Source organism: Zootoca vivipara, chromosome 3 (genome assembly GCF_963506605.1).
Source record: "Zootoca vivipara chromosome 3, rZooViv1.1, whole genome shotgun sequence".
NCBI lineage: Eukaryota > Metazoa > Chordata > Lepidosauria > Squamata > Lacertidae > Zootoca > Zootoca vivipara.
In genome coordinates, this window is record NC_083278.1 from 55231117 (window position 1) to 55254269 (window position 23153).

At 42.9% G+C, this 23153-nt stretch overlaps 1 protein-coding gene across 1 annotated transcript; it reads right to left on the reverse strand.

The window, feature by feature from the left end:
• Positions 1-5657: 5657 nt before the first annotated feature.
• MTCL3 (MTCL family member 3) lies at positions 5658-22854 on the reverse strand. Its single transcript, XM_060272668.1, has 5 exons — positions 21881-22854; positions 20580-20804; positions 18574-18732; positions 10988-11056; positions 5658-9959 (listed from the first exon to the last, which is right to left on the reverse strand). The coding sequence occupies exons 1-5, from the start codon at positions 22832-22834 to the stop codon at positions 8691-8693; spliced, it is 2676 nt and encodes an 891-aa protein (XP_060128651.1). The 5' UTR covers positions 22835-22854; the 3' UTR covers positions 5658-8690.
• Between the last annotated feature and the right edge of the window lie 299 nt (positions 22855-23153).

Here is a 23153-nt window from a genome sequence, read left to right on the forward strand (position 1 = left end):
AGACTTGAAAGAAAAACTTGTTTGCCTTCAGACCATGGAACCCTTTTCACATCAGCATCTACCATGGATTCCTGCTCATCTGCCGTGGAATCCCTGAGCATTGCAGCTCCCTCAACCACAGTATGAAAACCAATTTTTTAGTAGCATAATTATAAGTTTCATGTCACAGTATATTATATATTCTTGTATTTAAAATTGTTATCTGCTCTGAGGTGGAGTACTGTAGTCACTATGGTGGTCAAAAGCCATTTTAAGGAAAAATGTAATGTATTTATAGCAAATGTTTTTCAGCATTCAGGAACCCACAGGAAATGATTGGCTCAAAATACTTATATTGTTGGCTCATTTTTAATGGTTATTCTCCCCCCCCCTCCACCTATTAGGTTTCAAGACACATTATCAACTATGTAGTCCTTGGCAGTGCAAAACACCCATTTGCTTCCAACAGGTTAAAAATGTGTGTTTCATTCCATATTGAGGGGCACAGTAGAGTGTGTCTCAAGGATGTTTTAAGCCTCAAAAGTATGTGCTTATGATTCAGCTCTGCTATGAACTCTACTTCCCCTTGCACCAAGCATAAGAGCACATTTATACAATGTCATCTTTTGGTTCAGAGTCTTAGCAAAACCAATGTGACTGTTATCAGACTTAGGCCTACAGCTGGTCCTTTGTGAGAAATACTAGGGACCTCTGAGATAAAAGGCTGGCCTTTAGGTTTTGTGCCACCACTGAGTTACAGGCAAAGGAAAAAAGTGAACGAAGACCAGAAAGACCTACAGGAGTTTCATGAACGCCAATATGACATCACAGGCCGAAGCCTGAGCATAGAGGCCACTTTTCCTACACGGTTCAGCTTGTTGCTGTTCCTTTTCACAAATACTGCTTGTCCAGCCTATCTCACCTTGTCTCACACAGCATCTTTGTATTCTGCATTGTTGCCTAAATAGCACCCCCCCCCCAAAATGACTTCACAGAAGTTGTCTCAGGCAAGCATTTGGAGCCAAACTTTATTCACTCTCCTAGGTAGATCATGTTATGCTGTGCATGCAAAATCTGTGACTAAAGGTAGTGCCACAGAAGTACAATTGTGGGCAATTGTCTTGCCCTTTCTTTCCCCTCTCTTCTGGTGGTAGCAATTCATTGCAGAGCACATTTCCCAATCACGTTGCCTATGCTGACTGGAACGCCAGTGGAATATGCTGAAAGGCTTATGAGTAAATGGTTCACTCCCTATGGTATAATCTGCCTCAGTTCCAACCTGTCAAAATGACTTTCTCCAGGTACTGCCAGGATTTAGGCAGACTGCAGAAGGTATTGAGTGATGTATTCACAAATAGGCCAAATACACTTCCTCATAAATATTTTGGTACATTCAGTCTGATAAGACAAGAACAATGCAATTATGACAGGAAAGAGGTGCATGGTAATTTCTCAGGTTCTATTATAGTAATATGATCCCACATTAAGGCCTGCTTCTCACAAACAGCAGGTGAAGAAGTAAATCTGTTACTGGACAGTTCCACTACATATTGCAGTCGTGAACATACATTGCTATCAGGAACAAATGTTCTAGTCTTATTCAAAAAAATATGCATATAGCGTCAAGGGCCTGAAGGCCATGAGAAAAAGAAAAGAACATTCTAGCCCTGGCCCACTGTAAAACCCTTAAGTACCTAAGAAGAGGCCTTCTGGATTAGGCCAAAGGCCCATCTGTTCCAGCATCCTGTTGTCATAGTAACCAGCCAGATGCCTATGGGAAGCTTGTGTGAAGGACTTGAGTGCAACAAAGCGCTTTATATCATACAATATAAAGCGGATTGTGGTAGGGCTGATAGGAAATTTAGTTCAGGGTTTGGTTAGTGTAAGGCCACAGGTCATGCTGAGTAATGGGAGCGTGCGTATGCAAATCCCAGGGTTTTAATTGGTTGGTGGGGGCCCCCTTTTAAAGAGCTTGCCCTCCATTTTAGAATCACTTTTGCCTTTGGCGTTTGAATCCCCTCCCACCCGCCCTTTTTTCTTGCAGGTTAGCACGACATTGCTATTGCCTTCGGGGCCGCCTGTATTCAGGGGCCAGTAGGAATTTTCCAATTGGCTGATTGGCTTTGCCTCTTGGTTTTCGCCTACTGCGCTAGCAAATTGTCACAACTTGTTAGGTTGGCGGTTAGGCTTTTGGTTGGTTAATCGGTTGGTAGAGGGGTGTGGCACACAGATGCCTACCCCCACCTCCGTTTGCTCCATATAGAAGTATTCCGTTAAAGGAATCTCGGGGCTTGCGATCTTGTCCTTACCATCCCACCATTGGCGGGGATGTTGGGCCCAATTATAAGAGTAAGAGCCTTGGGGAACATTCTTGGTGAAAGAGAGGAGGGAATGACTGGGCTCAGCCACCTCCTCTCTCCCAGGTATGTTTACTTGACTTCCCTTCAGGAAGTCGGAGCAGGAACTGTCCAAGCGGACAGTGGTGAGTCCTGTCCCATGGTGACAGCTGATGTGAGTCCTGCCCCAATTGGGCAGATGAGGTGAGTCCTGTCCAGAGGGGACAGCTGATTGAGTCCTGTCCTAAATGGACAGATGGGGATAGTCTTTCTTAAAGAAGGATGAGTGAAGAACCAAAAGCCTAAGCCAACACTCGGATTAAAATTGGTGTATTTAATAAAGTTGTGGCCCTAAATTATTTGCCAAAAACCAAACCATAATTCTGTTGTCAGTTGTGAGTTATTTAAGGTAATTTCTGGTAAGCCTCGACACACAACTCTCTCCTCATTAGTGTCTCCCTGCAACTAGTATTCAGAGACATACTGCTTCCAAGAATGGTTGTAGATCATAGCCGCAATTACTGGTAACCACTGGCAGCCTTATCTTCTATAAATTTGTCTAACCTCCTTTTAAGTTGGCGCCACTTCTGAAGTTTAACTGTGTTATTTGTGAAGGAGTACTTCCTTTTATCTGTCCTGAATCTTCCAACATTCAGCTTCATTGAGTTCTAAAATTATGAGAGGGAGAAGTTTTTCTCCTGCATTTTGTTTCCCCTCGTCATTGCAGAAGCATAAAGTTAATTCAGTCTATTCCAAGCCTAGCAAAGGAACTGGAGTGTGATGTTCTTAAGGCCCTGTACATGTTGTAAACAACCCCTGAAGGTCACCAGCAGTTCATCTTTCTTTTCGTTATGACACATTCAGGCCCTCTTTCTGGCAAATATTTCTATATTCCAATGACTGGGTGTATTTCTGCTTCACCGTGGCACCTGCTTTCTTCCGCTCTGGTTCCGAAGTGTTGGTGACACATGTCACCAGATCCTTGTCTTATTATATCTGCGACCAGGAGCTCCAGGCACAAAATATTTTCAGAGGAAAGAAATATCCATGTCCTTGAAAGAGAGCTTTCAAACCCCCATTTAATTTGAGAGTGGCAGAGATGGCTTGCACAATTTGGGTGGCGGCGGGGGGGGGGGGGACGGACTGTGTGACTCATCCCACATTCCTCAGCTTTCAAGCTAAATAAAAAAATTCCTTCCAGTAGCACCTTAGAGACCAACTAAGTTTGTCATTGGTATGAGCTTTCGTGTACATGCACACTTCATCCGATAGAAAAAGTTACTCTGCCTGTGAAATTCTGCACAGGGTGGCTGCTTGCATGAGCCCATTATCAAGGACATCAAGGAAGACTTGTAAGTTTGAAAGGGCTGTAGATCAGCCATCACACACATGCTTTGTGTGCAAAAGGTCCAAGGTTCAATTCTCTTTATCTGGACTTTGCCAAGTACAAAGTGAAGCTGACGTGAGCCCAAGAAATTGGGGAGTACGTGGCCTAGTGCAATTGCTCTGGTTGTCTCGCCCTAAAACCACCCAGGAAGGTCTGTAATGAGAGAGCTGCAGTGTGATCTTGCCCTGTTGTAAAAAAGCAGCAGTTACAGTAAAGTCTGACGTTTCTTGGGTGTGAATGCACAACCCGCCCTTCAGTGCTTAATGGCACATTTATTAAGGAGGGGTGGGGAAATAGAATTACCATTTTATTGTCAGCACATTTCTGTCATTAACTTTAAAAAATTATAATTATGGGTTTGTGTCATCGACTCTTAAACTGACTATTTCCCCCCCTCAAGGGAATGATAAAAAGAAAAACAACAACAATCCTCTCTGGTGCAGAGAATTTATGGGATACGTTTTGTCTAGAAGGGATTCTTTTGAAAGAAGGAAAGAAACTGCTACATTGCAAATTGCCAGAAACACAGGCTGTAGAGGGACATTGCCAAGTAATCTTACTGAAAAAAATAAAAATATAAGAGAGAGACAGGATCTTACTCAGTGATCTGTCCAATGCCAAGGCAACTAGTTGTATCTTAAGAAAATGCAGAAATAGGGTCCACACAAAAAATGGAGAGTGAGTTGGACCAGATCATCATCACTAGAACATATACAGTGGTACCTCGGGTTACATACACTTCAGGTTACAGATGCTTCAGGTTACAGACTCCGTTAACCTAGAAATAGTACCTCGGGTTAAGTACTTTGCTTCAGGATGAGAACAGAAATTGTGTTGCGGTGGCCAGCAGCAGCGGGAAGCCCCATTAGCTAAAGTTGTACCTCAGGTTAAGAACAGTTTCAGGTTAAGAACGGACCTACGGAACGAATTAAGTTCTTAACCAGAGGTACCACTGTATCTAGAATTTCACAGAACTGTAGAGCTGGAAGGGACCACAAGGGTCCTGCAATGCAGGAATATTTTGCCCAAGGTAGGGCTTGAACCCACAACCCTGAGATTAAGAATATCATGCTCTACCAACTGAGCTATTCCAAAAGCTATTCCACTGTTTCCCCAAATTGACTTGTTTTTAAGTTTGCATTCACGTTAATGGAAACAGAACACCTAAGGGTCATTTCCTAATTTTCCCTCAAACAAAAATATGGCATATTTGGGGGTGAGATGGAATTAGATGCTTGCACACTGATAAGTGATCAGCTGACACAAAAAGTGAAATCCTTCGTTGTTTTTCTATCTCACCATGGCTTTGGTCAATAAAGGCCAGATCTACATCATTATCCATGCTATTTTGACATTTGTCGCTGACATTTTATACCACTCAGGTATCACCAGACTTTAAACTAAACCAAATCTACATTTACTACGAGATGTTAAGTCATTCAATGTTCCAGAGGATTGATCCAGGACTTAGGAGCTATACATTCAGTTCCCAAAGGATGCTGGTAGAAGCTCTGCATATATATATCAACTGCCAGGAAGACAGGCAAACTCCATGTAAAATTAATGTTACCCGGTAAATTCACAGCTCTGTTCTGAAGAACACAAATTGCAGTGAGTACAATACAGTGTTACCTCGACTTACGAAGGCGATCCATTCCGCAGCGCTCTTCGTAAGTCGAATCCTTCGGTTGTCGAAGCGTTTGTTTTGCGCATGTGCGAAGCGCGATTTTGTGCTTCGGTGCAGGTGCAGAATGCACGTGCAGCGAAAAGACTTCTGGGTTTGCCGACTTCGGAAGTCAAAACCTTCAGAGGTCGAAACCTTCAGAAGTCGAGTCATTCAGATGTCGAAGGTACCACTGTATAAGCATTGCACGGAGGGGAAACATGCAACATTTCTACTATTGTATAGTTTACTAAATGTTCTGTGAAACAGCTATTAGCTGTTTACAGCCTTATTCCCATTTCCCCCCCTAAAAATAAAATAGATAAATAAAAAGAATGAATATCTGTTTTTAACCTACTTACCTAGCTTTTTTTTTTTTGATGACCACAATCAATTCCATTGTGGAGATGGTGTCCTCTGTTTGTCGTTGCTTCCTGTGTGACTGCATTTTGGCACCTAAGGGCTGGTTTGCCTTCTTTCAAACAAGTAGTCTTCAGTGTTTTTACAACAGTAGTGATGGCTACAGAAACTTATAGCTCTTGCACTTCTTGTCTTGGGAGGGATGGACAAAACAAAACAAACTGAAAATAATACTACAATGAATGGTAAAATGATGAAAAAAAGGTCTACAGCACAAAGAACAGTGTGAAAAGGAAGACAAGCTTAAATATTGTTGTGTAAGAAAGGGATGAAAATAATACAAGGATGAGAATCAGTAAAATGATAGGCTGGAACATCTGGGAAGGTACAAAGACAAGATAATGCTATATTAATGAAACAATAAGCAAACAAATTTCCAGAGAGTGAAAAAATCAGTATCTGGAACCTAGACCTGCAAAGACACTGTGTGCTTGGGCTGACTAGTTTTAGCAGATCAATTTTCAAAAGATTGCTTTTATCTTGGAAACAAATTCTCATCAATGGTATTCTGAAGTTGACTATATTGCCTTAGATCTGAGATTACATCAAAATTGTCTCATGAAAATGCTGCCATGCTTTTATTTGGTTTTCCTTTTGCCAGTTTGTGAAATTTTATTTCACTTTTCATTTCCATCCACTTGCAATGGGCAGCACTACGTTCATTGCATCTATGATTTACTGACAGAGGAAAGGTTAAAACCACATCCATTCATTAAACATGAATGTCAGGACAAATTCAAACATTGGCAAGCTGTTGATTTTTTGGGGTGCATTGAGTCTAAATTTGCAACCTCCTACCATGTATATTCTCCTGCCAACCTAGCAGTTCGAAAGCACGTCAAAATGCAAGTAGATAAATAGGAACCGCTACAGCGGGAAGGTAAACGGCATTTCCATGTGCTGCTCTGGTTTGCCAGAAGCGGCTTTGTCATGCTGGCCACATGACCTGGAAGCTATACGCCGGCTCCCTCGGCCAATAATGCGAGATGAGCGCGCAACCCCAGAGTCGGTCACGACTGGACCTAATGGTCAGGGGTCCCTTTACCTTTACCTTTACCATGTATATTATGTAGTATATGACCAGAGGAGCATGCATATGCATCTGTACTCCCTGACACATAATTCTCATGGATTTTTCTACCATCTCTGAGGGGGGAAATGCACACATGCATTTGTCTCTCACCTCAAAAGTTTTACCTTAAGAAGGCATTGCCCCACCACATACCAGAGCATTACAGCTGATGACAGTCTGGGCCAGCCCTAATTTTAAAAACCTTCACACTTAATGTAGAAATAAACCCTGTGGCTTTGACAAAGCAGAGGCACATTGAAATACATGATTTAGATTATTAACCCTGGCATTCCAATGAATTATAAGATGCAGGGGTAGGTTTCAAAAACTAGTGCATGGGCTTCTGCAAGAGACTCCAAGGCAATTCCGGCTATTTCACAAATGTGAGGCTTTTTAAAGGCCAAATTGCCACATGGGGAGGCAGTGATTTTCAGGCAATGGGGAGGAGGGTCAAAGTGCATGGTGAAGGGAAGGTTAATCCTGCTCACTTGCAATCTCTTCCCTAAAAATGTTGCAACTGGAGCAATTAGGATTTTTTAAAAAACCCTCACATTGGAGCCATTGGGGGCCTTTTTTCAATCATATCTGATTGTGATGAGAGAACACATAGGGAGGAAGGGATTAACCTTCTCTCCCCAACTGTGACCCACCCACCCCCCAAAATAACCATCCTTCTGCACAGCTGGGAAGCTTAAAAAGTACTTTCATTGGTACCTGTGATTTTTTGTTTTAAGAAGTCTATTTGCTGTGCTGAGCGGTTAGGGTAAGGAGAGGCATGGCAAGAGGACAGGAACTCATGGGCTCGACTGGGAGGCTGAAGGGGATCATAGCTAGATTCTGAGCTGGATGTTCTACTGGATGTGGGGAGAGTCTTCTGCCAACCTCCACAATAGATTTGGCACATCTTGTAAAGCTGAATATAGTGCTGACTCCAGGTTGGTTTGTTAATTTTGTGTGTGTGTGGGCACAGAAAACAGCAGCAGCACTCTCACTGTGAGACCACCATCTCCTTTGTGCAATATGGTGCTGCTGGCTCCCCCTTGCTAATACCACGGTTGCTTGCCAGCAGGGCCGGATTTAGGCCCTAAGCTACTGACAGTAATGGGGCCCTTTATATGTCCAGCTGTCCTTTGTCAACAACAAATTGTCACTGTTTTTTGTGTTGAATATATGCTATATGGTAATTTATGGACCTAATAGGTATCTAAAGCCATTTGCATATAACAAAATGCGTATTTTATCAAAGTAATTGTTGAACTTATCTTATTTTTTGGAAATGTACATCCAGGGTTTTTCCCCTTTAATTTTTTTTTTGGGGGGGGTCCCAAGAGAGTGGGGCCCTAAACTATAGCTTGTTCAGTTTATACGTAAATCCGGCACAGCTTGCCAGGGAGGAAGTTGGCAGGCAAGCAAGCAAGAGGGGAAGCCCAGACAAGAAAGTCTGAGGAGCAGGAGCCATGAGGGATCCAATGCAATTGCCAGTACTGATGCCAGCCCCACACAGTCTTAAGAATCCAATACAGTGGAACCTCGGTTGACAAACGTAATCCGTTCCAGAAGATCATTCACCTTCCGAAACGTTCGACAACCGAGGCGCAAAGGGCAGTTGGAAGATTCAATTGAGAAAATTGAGAAACATGCCTCAGAAGCTGGTCAATTTCCGAGGCATGTTTGAAAGTGGAAGCAATTACTTCTGGGTTTTCGGCATTTGAAAACCGAAACATTTGGCTTCTGAGACGCTCGAAAACCGAGGTTCCACTGTATTGTGATTGGGTTACTAACATTAATCTGGCAAATTTACAATTAAGCCAGAGAAATGTAAAAGGAAGACTATTATATAATAATTTTAAGAAAATGTGGCTCAAATATCCATGGCATCTTGGGCTGAATTTTTTTACCTGGATGGCTTAATAGGTAAAAATCTACCTGACTCACTGACAAAGGTTCATCTGTACTTCGGTCATCCGAAGACTTTGGAACTTCTAGTCTGTCAATAAAGGTCTGGAGCTCTTTTCTGAACGCCTTCATCTGGGCATTTATCCGGTAAAGAAGTTCATGCTCCCTTATCCGACTGCCATCATCTTCATCATCCATAAGTCCAAACATGTCACCATTTGCCACATAAACTCTTGCCTCTGTTATTATGGTGCTTGTGTCTGAAATCAGACGGTCTATCGTCTTGCCCAGGCGTTCCGCCTCACAGCGGATGTCCTTCATTTGCTGCCGGTCGGTGAAGTTTTTCTGCCACCCTGCTGGCGCTGGGTAGAAGCTTCTAGTGGGGGTCAGGCAACGTATGTTGCGGACCTCCTCCGAGTCACTTTCCCCACCAATGGGCCCCTCGCGCTTGCGGTGTGGGGGCCGAGAGTCATCATCACTTTCTTTTTTCCCTGCATCACTTTCAGCATCACTGTCTCTGGGGCTGCCCCGGATCCCCAGATGAGAGGCCAGATCATAGCGCTGCATGTTGGACATCAAGACTCTGTTCTCATACTGGAGCTGCATGACTTTACCACTGAGGTCATTGATCTGCATGCGAGCAGCTTTGAGCTCTTCTTGCAGCGCGTCCATCTTGACACTATCGTAGTGCCTTGAACTGTCGTGAGCCCCACTCTTGTATTTGTATTTGTTCAGCTCTGTCGTGATGCGCTTGTTTTGTTCTTCTACATCAGCCAAGTTCCTCCTCAGCAATTCAGTTTCGTCCTCAACTAGCTGAAGGTGCTGACGTAATTCTGAGAGGGATTCGTTCTGCTCCCCCATGAGGGGGTTGGCTGCCCCTGAAAAATCATCCCCTCTTAAGTCGTCCAGCTCTGCTTTCAGCCCTCTGTTTTCCACTTCCAGCTCCACTATTTTCCTTCCCAGAATATTGGCTTCTTCTTCTACTAATCTCAGACGGAGCTTGAGCTCTGATTCTCTTGTGGTAGGTGGACCTCCTGCTTCCCCTTTGGGTAAGGGACTGTCTAGGTCACCATAAAATGACCGATACTTCTGCAGGTCGTGTTCAAATCTGTCCTTTTCCTTGTCTATTTTGGCCAGCTTCTTCCTCATCAGGGCAGCTTCCTCTTTGACAAACTGCAACTGGCATTTCAGATCTTCACTGTCCTCCTTACAAAAGGAAATGGTTATTCAGCAGTTACTTCATGCGTGCAAGCCAAAACACCACTTGACAATTCAACAAAAGAAAATACTGAAGTGTAGCATACTGACCCCCAAAGAACATAGTGGGAGTCTTCCCATCCTACATTCATTTCAACAGAGGCGAGCCTCCATTTGACCCATATTTCAATTACAAAAAGATCTGTGCCGTGGCCATAAGAGCAAAATCTGATGCTACATCTAAAGGAGATTCGGGAACCTTATTCACAGATGAAGCATAGCTAAAATCATTTGTGTTTGATGTATTCACATATATTTTTATGTGTAGGGTGTTTATCTACAATACATTGATCTGTTTAAGTTCCCCTGAGGAATAGCTGAGATTCTGACCAAGGGATTCATACTCCTGGCATTATAAAATGAAGGGCAATGTTATCCTACAATGAATAGTTTGTGACATTTATTGCCATATAATAGTGATCTATGTTTATCACTGTTATAGCCATTCAACAGTAGTCCAGGCTTTGCATTTTAGGTGCATAGATACTGAGAATTAATTATAATTAATATTTGGGCTGTGTTCTAGCAAACAAGTGCCACAAAAACAGCATCAGATTTCCTTTGCTTGACTAAGGAAACACTTGCACTCATGAATCTTTGCATTCCAAGCCCAGTATGGTGTATTGGTTGGAGTGTACGACTAGGAGCTGGGAGACCAGGGTTCAAATTCTCAACTAGCCATGAAGCCCATTGGGCGACCTTGTGCCAGCTACTGGCTCTCAACCTAACCTACCTCACTAGGTTATTGTGAGGATAAAATGGGGAGGGGGAGAAGTATATATATGCCAGCTTGATCTCCTGGGAGAAAAGGAGAAAACTTGGCTCTCCAGAAGTTTTGGAACTACAACTCCCATGATCCCTAGCTAACAGGGCCAGTGGTCAGGGAACATGGGAGTTGTAGTTCCAAAAGATCTGGAGAGCCAAGGTTGCCTATGCCTGAGCTAGACCACAGAATAGGCAGGTAGATTTGAGCTCACCTCGGTGGGTGTCTGCTGTGACTTTTTCTCTGATTTCTGAAGGTCCTTGCTTCCCCTTCTTTTCATGGACTGCAAAAAATAAAGATCAGGGGTAGGACATAAAGGTCAGATGTAGTCAACAGATGTATGAAAAGTGTACACAATGCAAATCCATTAAAACATCATTTGAAAAGACAAAACTTCCAGCTATTTTTTCCCCATAATATTTTTGGCTCCACAATCCAGAGACATTTACCTTGAAACAATACCAGGATAATCCCTTACAAAACAATAGCATTCTGTAATTATTATTTTTAATAAATTAAATATTCAAAGTATGTAAGTACAAATGATGTATTTTTTTTAAAAAAAACTATCCCCTCCCATTAAAAATCGACATGGAAATCTTGTAGTTTAAAAGAGATCTACATGCTTTCAATTCTTCTTTCACCACACCAGAGGTAGATGAGGCAACTTTAGGATGCTGCTATTCTCTGCAGTTCTGCATCACTGAGTTGACAAATGCTGTTTACACTTTCCCAACGTGTCCTACATCTTTATGAATACTGAGGACCAGAGCTTTGTGAAAAACATTTTATGACAAGTTAATAGCCTCTTTCGCCTGCCGAATGCATAGGTTTCCAAATAGAAAAACATTTTTTATCCTTCTTTTGAATATGAAGCATACCCAGGAGTAATTTTAGTATGCAACATACTAATCTTTCAGTAGAACACCTAGCAATATACCACTTTCTTCTATCTTCTTTTAAAAAAAATCAAATGCATGCAGTTTAAGTTGCTTTTAGTATCACGTTGCTACTGAAAAACACAACAAAATAAGGCCATCCACAACTCAATTTAGCCATAGTACTTGCATTTACATGAACGTAGGGGTATCATCCATTTTACATTATCACATTGAGGTAATCCTGGAGCAAAGAAAATATTCATCCCTGCTGGTCAGAAATGGGAACAGCCAGTCACACTGCAAGTTATGGGAACAGGACCAGCACTCTGGACGATGGCTCAGTCTGGAACTCATCTGGAAGTCTAACAAATGACCAACGGTGCCCAATCCTAGTATTGGGTGGGGTTCCTTGCAGAATCTGAGGAGGGAAACGTCTTGCTTTTCAGGTTTACACTTTGTCTTCAATCCTAACCCCCACCGGCCTCATGGGGCTTTGCATGTCAGGGGGTACAAGAAGATTGGGCTCAACCCTTGAGATCTGGACCCTATTCACAGCCTGACATGGCAACTGTGATCCTGGCAGCAAGACTGGCTCAAGATCCTGTAGATCCCAGGCCAGCTCAACCATGCCCCCTTCCCCAACTTCAGAATATGTCATTTGGGAGCTTCCCACTGGGCTCTGCTAGCAGGGATACCACCTATCTGTTGGGAGGGCAGAAAGGAGAGATCAGTTCAGTCAGCAGTGCTGACACCTCCATGCAATCCACACACACATCCAGCCTGGCGAAAGACCCAATGAAATATAAGAACTTAACTCAGTGAATACTCTAGGCATGACTAAGTGTGGATCTAACCCAATGCACATTTTGATAGAGCAAAGAGCAGACTAATCTTCTTTCTCTTACCCAACCCCCTGCCACACTTGTTCCTATTCACTGCAATAATCCTTTGTTATTATTATTATTATCAGGTTGACATCTGCTGGGCAATGTGCATTTTTCTTTCTTTCTCTTGAGCTGTATGTTTCCAGGCTAAGTTAATCACTATGATATTACCAGGGCAGGGGAGAATGGTTAACCCATGTTAAAAGGCATAAGATTAATCTGCATGAGGCCTTCTTGAAAATCCTCCCCAACACACCCTGCACCTTCCAAACAGAAATTTTCTCAAGACATGATCTTGAGAGCTATGAAACTATCAAGAGGTCTAAGTTTCCAGCTGGTAGGTATTCTCATCTCTTAACATTTTCAGTGCAGAAAGAGGTCCTGGTGCATCGACACTGTTATAATCATTACACTGAGTCATATTATCGAGGATGCAAACTGCTGGTATCTACAATATTCAAATTAAAGGTGTAGTCAAACCTCTAGCATGGTATTTTTCTGGTAACTGAGCTTCCAGAACACTCACTATCAATCAGGGTTTAAATCAGGCATCCCCAAACTTCGGCCCTCCAGATGTTTTGGACTACAATTCCCATCTTCCCTGACCACTGGTCCTGTTAGCTAGGGATCATGGGAATTGTAGGCCAAAACATCTGGAGGGCCGCAGTTTGGGGATGCCTGGTTTAAATGAACCTAAGTCTCTCTTTATTCTAGGTAAGCAGAATGACAGCATGTGCTCAGCGAATACCTCCTAAGCTTGATGGCCAGCCATCTGAAACCTAAAGCAGGGAAGTCATTAGAGGCAAGTTTCAACTATCATGGATTTAGCATTTCATTATAATTCAAGACAGGAGGGAAAAGACCCTCAAATCTAAATGAGTGGTTCAGATGTTAGAAAATAGTTCCATCTAGGGTTGGTGCAGTGAACCAGACCCTCCAGATGTTGCTGAACTACAGCTCTCTCATCACCCATTGGACATGCTTGCTAAGGCTGTATGGAAGAAGTAATATCTGATCTCACACAACCACAGATACAGCCAACATTTCCTAGAGAGCTGCTTCATATGAGGGGATCAGTGAAACGTCTGCAGCTTGTGCATATTAACAGTGGGTAAGCACAGCTGTACTTGTAGATACACTTGGTCAGGCATTACTTCCACCATAGCCCCTGGATCTTTTTCAGCACCATTTGAATCAGCCGTAATTGTTTCCCAAAGGATAGTGGTTCGATGCTCCTACCAGGTGTAGCTATAGTAGGCTTATCATATATTAGGAAGAACCAACAAAAAATAGAACAAATTTCCACCTTTATAATTTCCAAGCATGGCATAATCCCTCATGCTCACTCACAAATTAGTGAGAGTCTACCAAAGTTTACCTCCTCAGCTCTTAATAAACTCAGAGAAAATTTAACTTTGATTTTTGAAGTCTATGGACTTCATAGATGGTAAGTTTACAGTGCAACAGATGTGCAGCTGGTCCCTATTTCTTGGTTAGGATCCATGTGAGTCCTGCTAAGGTTGCACTTTTGTTTGAGAGATATCTCAACATTTCTAAGCTTTAAACTGCAATATGTTGCTTCTGGAAAAAAGATGCCATTAATTTCCCAGCTATGGGTGCTGCAGCTGTACAAATTGTAGCTGCATAAATAATAATGATCAGTAAGAAAACTGACCTTTCAAATGTTCCTGCTAGCTTGTGACACAAAAACTAGTGCTCACCCTGCAAAGGAGGGACTACTTCATGGTTGTGGTATAAGATCCAGCATTGCTACTAGCCTCACAATTCCCATAGGTCATGAAGGCCTCTATGTAAACGTGTGCTGCTATGCCCTACTTTGGCAAAGAGTAATGGTGATTTTCCTTGTTTTAGCCTTTTTAATAAATATATATTTTACTAAAACAGGATTATCAGAGGGGGGGGGGAAATAAGGAGGGATACACATGACAAAGTCCCTAGAAGTAAAATTCATTTCCCTTCTCTGTTTAAGTCCCAACATTTTAATCTAAAAGCAGGCAGAGCACTGAAATGCCAGAGAATGATGATGACCTTTTCTTCCCATCACAGTCTCTATAGCAGCCTTTTTTCTCTCTCTCTTCTTGGGCATGTAGCCCTGGTTACTATCGCAGTTCAGGAATTCAAGCTTGCATAGCAAGATCAAGTCTGAGCTGATATTTCTCTGACACAGGCTCACAGATAACACTTGCACACAGAGACTGTCTCTCAAAACACATCCATAAGAAAACAGCACAGTTCACATTGTTCACTAAACTCACTTTGCTGGTTACACAATGGTTTTCTTCTGGAGACTTTGATTCTCTGTAAACAGCTTAATACAAGGGATCATCTGGGATCTCTCACAACCTGCCTAGACTCAAGCCAACCCCCTAGAAAAACCAGGTGTCAGTTTAGGGAAGCTTTTAATGTTTAATATATTATTGTATTTTAATATTCTGTTGGAAGCAGCCCAGAGTGGCTGGGGAAACCCAGCCAGATGGGTGGGGTATAAATAATAAATTATTTATTATTATTATTATTTTACCAGCAGGCATGTAACAGACTGATAACAAGCCTTGAGGATAACAAGCCCTGGCAGTGAAACCAACAGGACATTATATCCTTATTTACTTGAATCTTCTCTGAAAGTCCCTTCTTTGCAAGCTTTTTATTTATTCCTTGTCGTGCAGTTGTTGAAGCCTCATAGAAACTGCCTTGCTACTTGGAGGGCCGAAAGTGGGAGGTATTTTTTCTTACACTGACCCGTACTTAGATGCAACACAGTATTGTCCTTCCTACATGTATCCGTCTGAACAGGTGATTGGGGCTGCTCATCATCTCAACACAGTCTCAGAGTATCTCTGCCATGAAGATGCTGCAGGCTCAAAAGTTCCTACTTGTTTAGATACAGTAATCTTTTTTCAGTTTCATCTGAAGATGCTGGGGATTGAACAGGCTAATGATACATTATTTGCAAATATCTGAAACAGCAAGAAAAGAAAATAGGGGGGGGGGTGCAGCTTTGCAGAGCATAGTTTGTTGTGGAGAAGATGGAAGATATGTACCACTCTTGCTCTCATGTTTATTTTTTAAAAATAGTTTTGTTGGTTTTTCAAAATATACATCTTTTATGAAACATCTCTCTAACAATTTTCCTTTTTTTCCCTGCCCCCCCCTCCCCTGGACTTCCCTCATACTTCTACTTTGTTTTACTTTCAATTTATTCATCCTGCGTATTATTTCCCCAATTAATTCCTAATACCTTTTTATTATATACATTTGTGAATGTTTACTCAAACCCTGCCAATGAGTCCAACTCTTTGCTCTCATGTTTACAGGTGTTTAGGTGAATATGTACCTATATTTCTCCAAACAATCCAGCTGGGCTTTGAGGTCAGTTGGTGAGGACCTTTTGAAGGTAACATAATTGACAGAGAAAGAAAAATAGTCAATGGCTCTGCAGACAGGGCCTTCTCTGCATTAGCAGATGTGGAATTCTAGCCCCATGAACTTTGGTCTCTTCCTGATCTGTTCACTTCCAGTGGCAACTGAAAACTCCCCCACCTCCTGCAGCCCTTTGGATATTAATTAATATGTCCGGATCGAAGGCCTGTAATACATTTTTAAAAACCAGAATCCATAAAAAGTATTCATGCAACATAATTAATTTGTTGCAACCTGCTCCAAGATCATACATGATGTGGCATAGGGTATAAATCTTATATATAACAAAAACAGAATACAATATGTGCATAGAACATGGGAAAGAGAGTATGGTAGGAGAGCTCATTTGAAGTGCCATAGCAGCCAGCAAGGAAATAGTTAAGCACCACACCATCACTTTTCAGTTCAAAACGCCCCCTCCCAATGCTGCTTTTCTTAAAAAAACACATAAACAACCTGTTATATGCATTTCCATAAAACATGTGGTTAGGCCCTTCCACGTGCAAGGAATGCAATATATTGCTGAGCTATGTACGAAAGTATTCTCTCCTAAGGCCCTGAAATATGTTGGCAAGTCTTGTAGGGATCTGTGATGCCATGATTCTTTTGCACACTGATTCCCATCCCTCACATATACCATGGCAATGATTTATTTTTTAAAAAAAGACCCCTGCAATGTCATTAGCAGCTATACAAGCAGTTCTTAGCAACTAAAGATAATTTTGGATACTACATTTTAAACAGGGTAAAACATGCATCTCTGGATCCTGCTTGAATATGGGTTGTATCCATATAAGTTTTACTCAGGGTAGACCTAATGGGCCTAAGTTTGTCATGTTCATTAATTTGTATGAGCTTACTTGAGTAGGACTAGCATTGGATACAACTCGCTGTTGGCCAGCCTTGCACTTATTCTACTCCTGATCACAAGAGAAAAGAAAAATGTCAAACCAACTACTTGGCTGTTATGCCACTCAAACATTCCCTCTAATCCCCCATATGCTTGAGAAGGAAGCCCCATGAAGTTACCTACGAGTACTTAGAAAGCTGTTTAACAAATGCACCCCAAGAGATGAAGTCATATTCTTCCTCATGGGCTCTGTCATTCTGAATGAGGGTGTTAACAAGGGTGATTCCCCCAGGACCAAGGGGGCAGCTTATCTGCAACCACACCCCTTGTTCCCCAAAATGGGATTACAATATAGTACTGTAAGCATTCTCCAAAAGCCCAGGGTGAGATCCATTGCACACACTTTCTAATCCACCCAGGATGCCCATGGCTGGATTCTCACTGAAACAGGACAGGAATATATGAAGCTGCTGCGTTATTCAGAGTCGGACCGCTAGCTCATCTAGCTCAGTATTGTCTTTACTGATTAGTGGCTCTCCCAAGATTTCAGAAAGGGTTTTTTTTCATAGCTTCTGTATGGAGATGTCGGAGGTAGAAACTTGGAACATCTGTGTGCAAGGCATGTCAATTGCAGGTCTTACTGTTATCAACTTCATCATCATACCCAAACATATTATGGAAATGACTTTTTCCATATTCTGTCACAGAAAAACAAAAACTGAGCATTCAGTCCCGTCCCCTGTCCCCAGGGTATTGCTAGTCTCAAGGTAAAACTTTGATTTTAATTTTCAGTGTGTGTTGTAGTTCAAGCATTGTTTACCTCTTATCACACCTGTTGACACTGCTATCAAGAGAGGTGCAAACAGATCTACTGACTATTCACTAGTTGTTGGTTGTTGCCAAAGAACTTAATTGAAGCAGATGAACAGGTAAGCAAAAAGAGCTCAACACTCTGCCACTTCATTGGTATTATCAAAATCCAACAACTGTGATTCAACGGCAAGTTAATGAGCAATCAAGAGAAGACTGAAATCCCCCCAAATCAGGATTCACAATACTATTCATGATTTTTAAATACATCAAGGATAGTTAATATTTTCTTTTCTTTTTTTCCATAACATCTATTTATGTCTTGACTATTCCGGGTGAAAAATTTAGTGTTTGAGCCTGTAAATTTCAAAAACAAAACAAAGATAACAGCCGAAGAAATAGATCTCTGGTGAAATATGAATCCCATGTGGGACTTGTCAGAGCAAATGCTGAAGCAAATAATGCAAGAAAAATATTCAGGAGTTTTATCCTGGCAGAAGCAAGTAAGAGAAGTTGACTGCAGTCGTTAGTTACTGTATGATCCACATCTAAAGAGGCAAACTGCTATTCAAAGGCTGGATTTCATGACTCACAGGGAAAGCAACATGCGGTTGCTTATTCAGTAAAACAGCAACTACATACAAAACCGGCTTGAAACTTCTTCGTGTTTCAAAAGCTGTGGACATTTTATTGCAGTTTGAATGAAATGCAGTGACTCAACAACCAAACCAACAGAAATGAGAACTAGAAAAGATTGGGCATTCAAAAGAAGCAGGACAGCAGGATTGCAAAACTGGACTGTAGCTGTACTCTGTATGCAAGTTGCCCTCTTTCCATTAAGCACACCAACTGCTATTTAAACAATTATGAAATTCAGGGTGGAGCAAAAACTTGCCATGTTCCCCAATTCCCCAAGAAAGGGGTGAGTACTGACCTCTTTCATCTTGTCAAATTCATTCTGCAAAGCCTGCTTAGTGATCTCTACTTCTATTAGCTTCTGTCTTAATTTGTCATTTTCATCTTCTGTGGTGGTGCGTTTTTCTTCCACATTTTCCAGCTCATGGTGAAGTCTCACTGAGACATCCTTCGCAACCTAAATGCAACAGTATTTAAAACTTCAAATAAGCAGAAAGTCATATTTATAGCAGAACTATGTTATATGAGTAGTCTGCCAACAAAAACTGAGTTGGTGTAGATAATTCTGAAGCTAGAGTAGCATTCTGACCAGTTAGGAGGTATATTTCCACTAAATATTCCTAATGGTAAAAGTTGTGTGACAGCGGAACAAATTGTATCACAAGGTGGTGGGATCTCCTGATTATTTAAACAGAGGCTGAGCAATTGTCTGTCCGGTTTGTTGTAGTCGCATCCTGCACTGCAAATCCTGCATTGAGTCTGGGGTTCAACCACATTATCTCTAGATTCTCTTCCAATTCTATTAGTTGCATAGAATCATAGAACTGCAGAGTTGGAAGAGACCAAGAGGTTCAATTCCATTAGAAGTTGAATAAATTACTCTCCCCACCAAGGAGCCTAACTGGGGCTTAGTTCATGCAGTCCAATGTACTCCTGATTATTACATGGCTAAGACGTGACAGGAACTCCCACATCAAATACCATCTCTCTCCATTAGAAGACTAGGCACAGCCCAACCAAAAGCTCGATTTGAACTTGAGAGTCTTAGTTACATTCACTTTTCTCAGTGGAAAAACCTCCTTGACACTAACATGAAAACTGGGGCTGTACCCCTTGGTTGATGAATCCAGTAATGCTTTAGAAATCAAGGTTACAAATTTTAATTGGGCAGGAGAAATTTTCACTGGTATGCCTGAGTAGGGCGCAAATCGTTTTAAAGGTGTGTGGCTTCTGTATGTCACTGTAAAAGGGAATACAATGAAAAAATACTTAAGATGCCTTTTACTTCTCACAATGAGTGACTGTTCATTAAATTGTAAGTCATCTGTTTTCCAAATTTACAGGCTTTGTCACTTTACACATTTACGTGGATTTTTCTCACATCCTATCTTCATACCTTGAAAGATCAATTAGGTTAATGGATATGAAGATAAAAAAATGAAGATATGACAAAAAACTGAATATATTAGAAAACAGTTCATGTGGTACTTTAAAATTGTAAAAACAAGTAAGGAACTATTAGTCATCTTGGTGTAGACTTGGTATAGCAACCATTAAAAGTAAAAATCTGTAAGATCCAATTTCATCTATTGGTACACAGCTCTATCTATTAACATTCAGCTAGCCTTTTAAACATTTTGTTTAGCATGCTATTATATTTACAGTTTGATATCTTCTCAAAAGCAATGATCACTTTCAATAGCCTTTTCCCCCAAACAAGCCTACATAAGATTGTGGCTTTAATCTTAGTTTCCCCTAGTTACAGCAAGTCAAAGGAAAAATGATTGGCTGGAAGCAACCCAGAAACCTCCTATTTACCAGAAAGCAGCAGGAGAGAATGACTCACTCGTTCTTATGGGAAACATAATTGTCTATGAAATACGGTTAATTAGAATACAGACTGTCTCTCAATCTAGGGAGAGAAAAGGTAAAAAACATACCACTGAAATTTTTAATATGGAAAGAGAATACAAATTTGGCTAACTAGTCATAACGTAGGAGGAAAAGATCTAGGCCTCTAACATAATTATATTATGTTACAGTTTCTTTAAATCAAATCTGATTGCATCATCAAGGTTTGCATCACATATTTGTGAGATACTGTATATTGTAGTGATGGTAGTGTATCAACTACAAGGTTGGAGCCTTTTGTCTTCGAGACACATTTGCCCATTCAAATGGCCTCTGTAGAGCCTTGGGTAGCTTTATACAGAGGTCAATGAAACAACTGTCAAAGCAACAAAGCAACTTCTTAGCCTAAGTGTTCTTCCCCTTACCAGCTCCCTCCACCATTTGCCATGGTACCTTTAGGTCTTGCTCCAAGCTACGTAGAAGTTCTCCATCAATCTCCCCAGTTTGTGCATAGCGGAGCCTCTTGCGCTCTGCTTTTCGAAGGCGATACTGGAGGATCCTGCAATTTTTATTGGCCCTCTCCAATTCATGGCGCATTTCCTGCAGTTGGCAGGCATCCTCTTCGAAGAAGCTGTCCCTCATCTCATCCATCTCGGTCCTTAGCTCGTCTATCTCATTCTGACACCCATTCAGACAAGACAGACAGAAATCCACCATATAAGGTTAGTTCACATAAAGTAATAGCACCTTTAGTGCTATTACTAAAAGCAATAACAAACAGCACCTTCAGGTAATCTACACATATTTTAGACAGATGTATCCATTGCTATCTTATGCCTGCCCCCATAATAGCTCTTATATGCCAACATGTATATCGGTAGGGAATCCATTAATAAATCATAAGTAAATGGTACTTATCCATTGTGGCCAGCAACAAGAAGTAAGCAGAGCTGTATCTACTACTAGATACTCAGTAGACCTACTAAAAAGTAATGGCCCTAATATAGCCAAGTCCATTCATTTCAATGGGTTTACTCTGACTAACATTGGTTACAACCCATAGTCTCCCCACTATTTGCACTTAACAGCTCTTCAATGGCAAAGCAAGAGGCATGTTGGTCTTCCCTATCTCATCACCACATAGTTATTCCTGATATGATAGTATGCAACTCCTGAGTATTTATCTTAAGGAGATGTAGCATGCAATCCCTTCCTTAACAGGTGAAACAAATGGTAGCAGGAAAGAGCCATCGGATCTGAAAAGAATAATTACTTTAAACATTTCCCTTAAGACATGTAAAGAAGACGCATTTGCACATGGCAAAATTTGGACTGCTTCACACATGAGAGGGGAATAATGAACATGGATGCTCATGGTTTGGCATGTCAGCCATGGATGCTCTGTAAGGGTCTGGCTGGGAAACTACTATATTCTGACTGCTATTCCAAAAAGCTGAATTTATCAAATGCATACAATCCAATGTTTGATCAGGGGTAGCACAGGAGGAGAACTAGAGCTCCCCCTCTCAGAAATGCAGCAGAATATAAACATTTTCTTTTTTATGGGAGTGGGTGGAATGTAGCAGCTGCTCCTATTTGTGTCAAAATATGTCTCCTCCCCATTTTGTGTCTCCTCCCCATTTTGAAACCAGAAGGTTTACCATCTATTGATCGATTGCTTTGTCTTCTACAAGTGGAATTCCCCACTCTGGGCTGGCGCACACTCTTTCACCCCTCCCCCCCTTTCTGCTCACCTTGAGGGTCTCATTCTCCTCCAGCAGTTTCTCCATCTCTTCCTGCAGCTCCTGCTGCTGCTGCGGGTTGAGGCTCAAGGCGCATTCGGCGGCTCGGCTGCGCCCATTGCCCTCTTCCGCCCCAGCCAGTGCCATTGGCGACGGGGTCGACGAGGCAGGCGAAGGCTGCTTGGCGGCCGCGTCTTCGCCGTTCCCCGAGCTGCTGCCTTTGCTTTGCATCTGGGCCGCTGCCAGCCCCTTCCTGAGGTGGAATTGGATGAGCTCACTTTGCAGACATCCTTCCTTCCAGTAGCCGCCGCCCTTCGCTGCCGCGCAAGAGGCCGGAGGAGCCGGGGCTGCGTCCCCTCCGCCCTTCGGTAGAGGCCTGCCCGCTTTCCCTCGGCTCCAGCTCTTGGGTGGAGGCTGTGAGAGCGCGAAGGGGCCCTCCCTTTCCCCCTCCTCTGCAGCCGGCGGCTGCGGCTGCTCTCCGGCTCCGAGAGAGGCAAGCTCGGGGTCTCTGGGAGGCGCTTCCCGCTTGTCAGCCGCAGGCCTCGGCGCTGCCTTCGGGCAACCTCCTGCCGGAACCAGGGGCGTGGCGGCTTGAACTTCAGCACCATCCCCGCCCTGGACAGCTCCCAGCGGCGCCGCGCTCCTCGCTAGCGCAGGCTGTGCGGACGCCTTGTCCCCTCCCACTCCGCCTCCCTTCGCCCGGCCCGCTTTTTGCCCGGGCGGCAGCGGCTGCTGCGGCGGCGGCTGCCGGGCGGAGCTTGCTTTGGAGGCAACGGCTGCAGCAGCCGTCGCGGAGCGGGATGAGCTAGCAGCCGGGGAGGGCTGGCGGACGGGCGAATCCTTGGGTCTGGCTGGAGAGGATGCTCGCTGCTGCTGCTGCTGCTGCTTGTTTCGGCTGCTGCTCCCCTCTGGATGCAGGCGAGGAGAGGCGGTAGCAGCAGCGCCTCCGCTAGGCGGCTGGCTCATGGCTGATGCTATCTCCCAGGCGTCGCAGAAAGGTCCGGCCCCGCAAGGGTCATCGTCCCTCCCTAGCTGCCCTCCGAGCTGGGGAAAGAGGCACACACAGAGCGCTCGTAAATGACTCAGCAGCGCATCACCAAGCCAGCTCGCCACAATGGGAACCGTGTGCCTCCAAGAAAGAGGGCGGAGTTGGAAGCGGCGCCACGAGGTTTGCGAAGAGTCCCAGGCGCAAAAAGTATTGCGTTCTCCTCCAAGGCAGAGTCGTCACCTTGGGGGTTGCTTTGAGAGCACTCCAGCTTTGCAGAAAAAACATTTGCTATTCCGG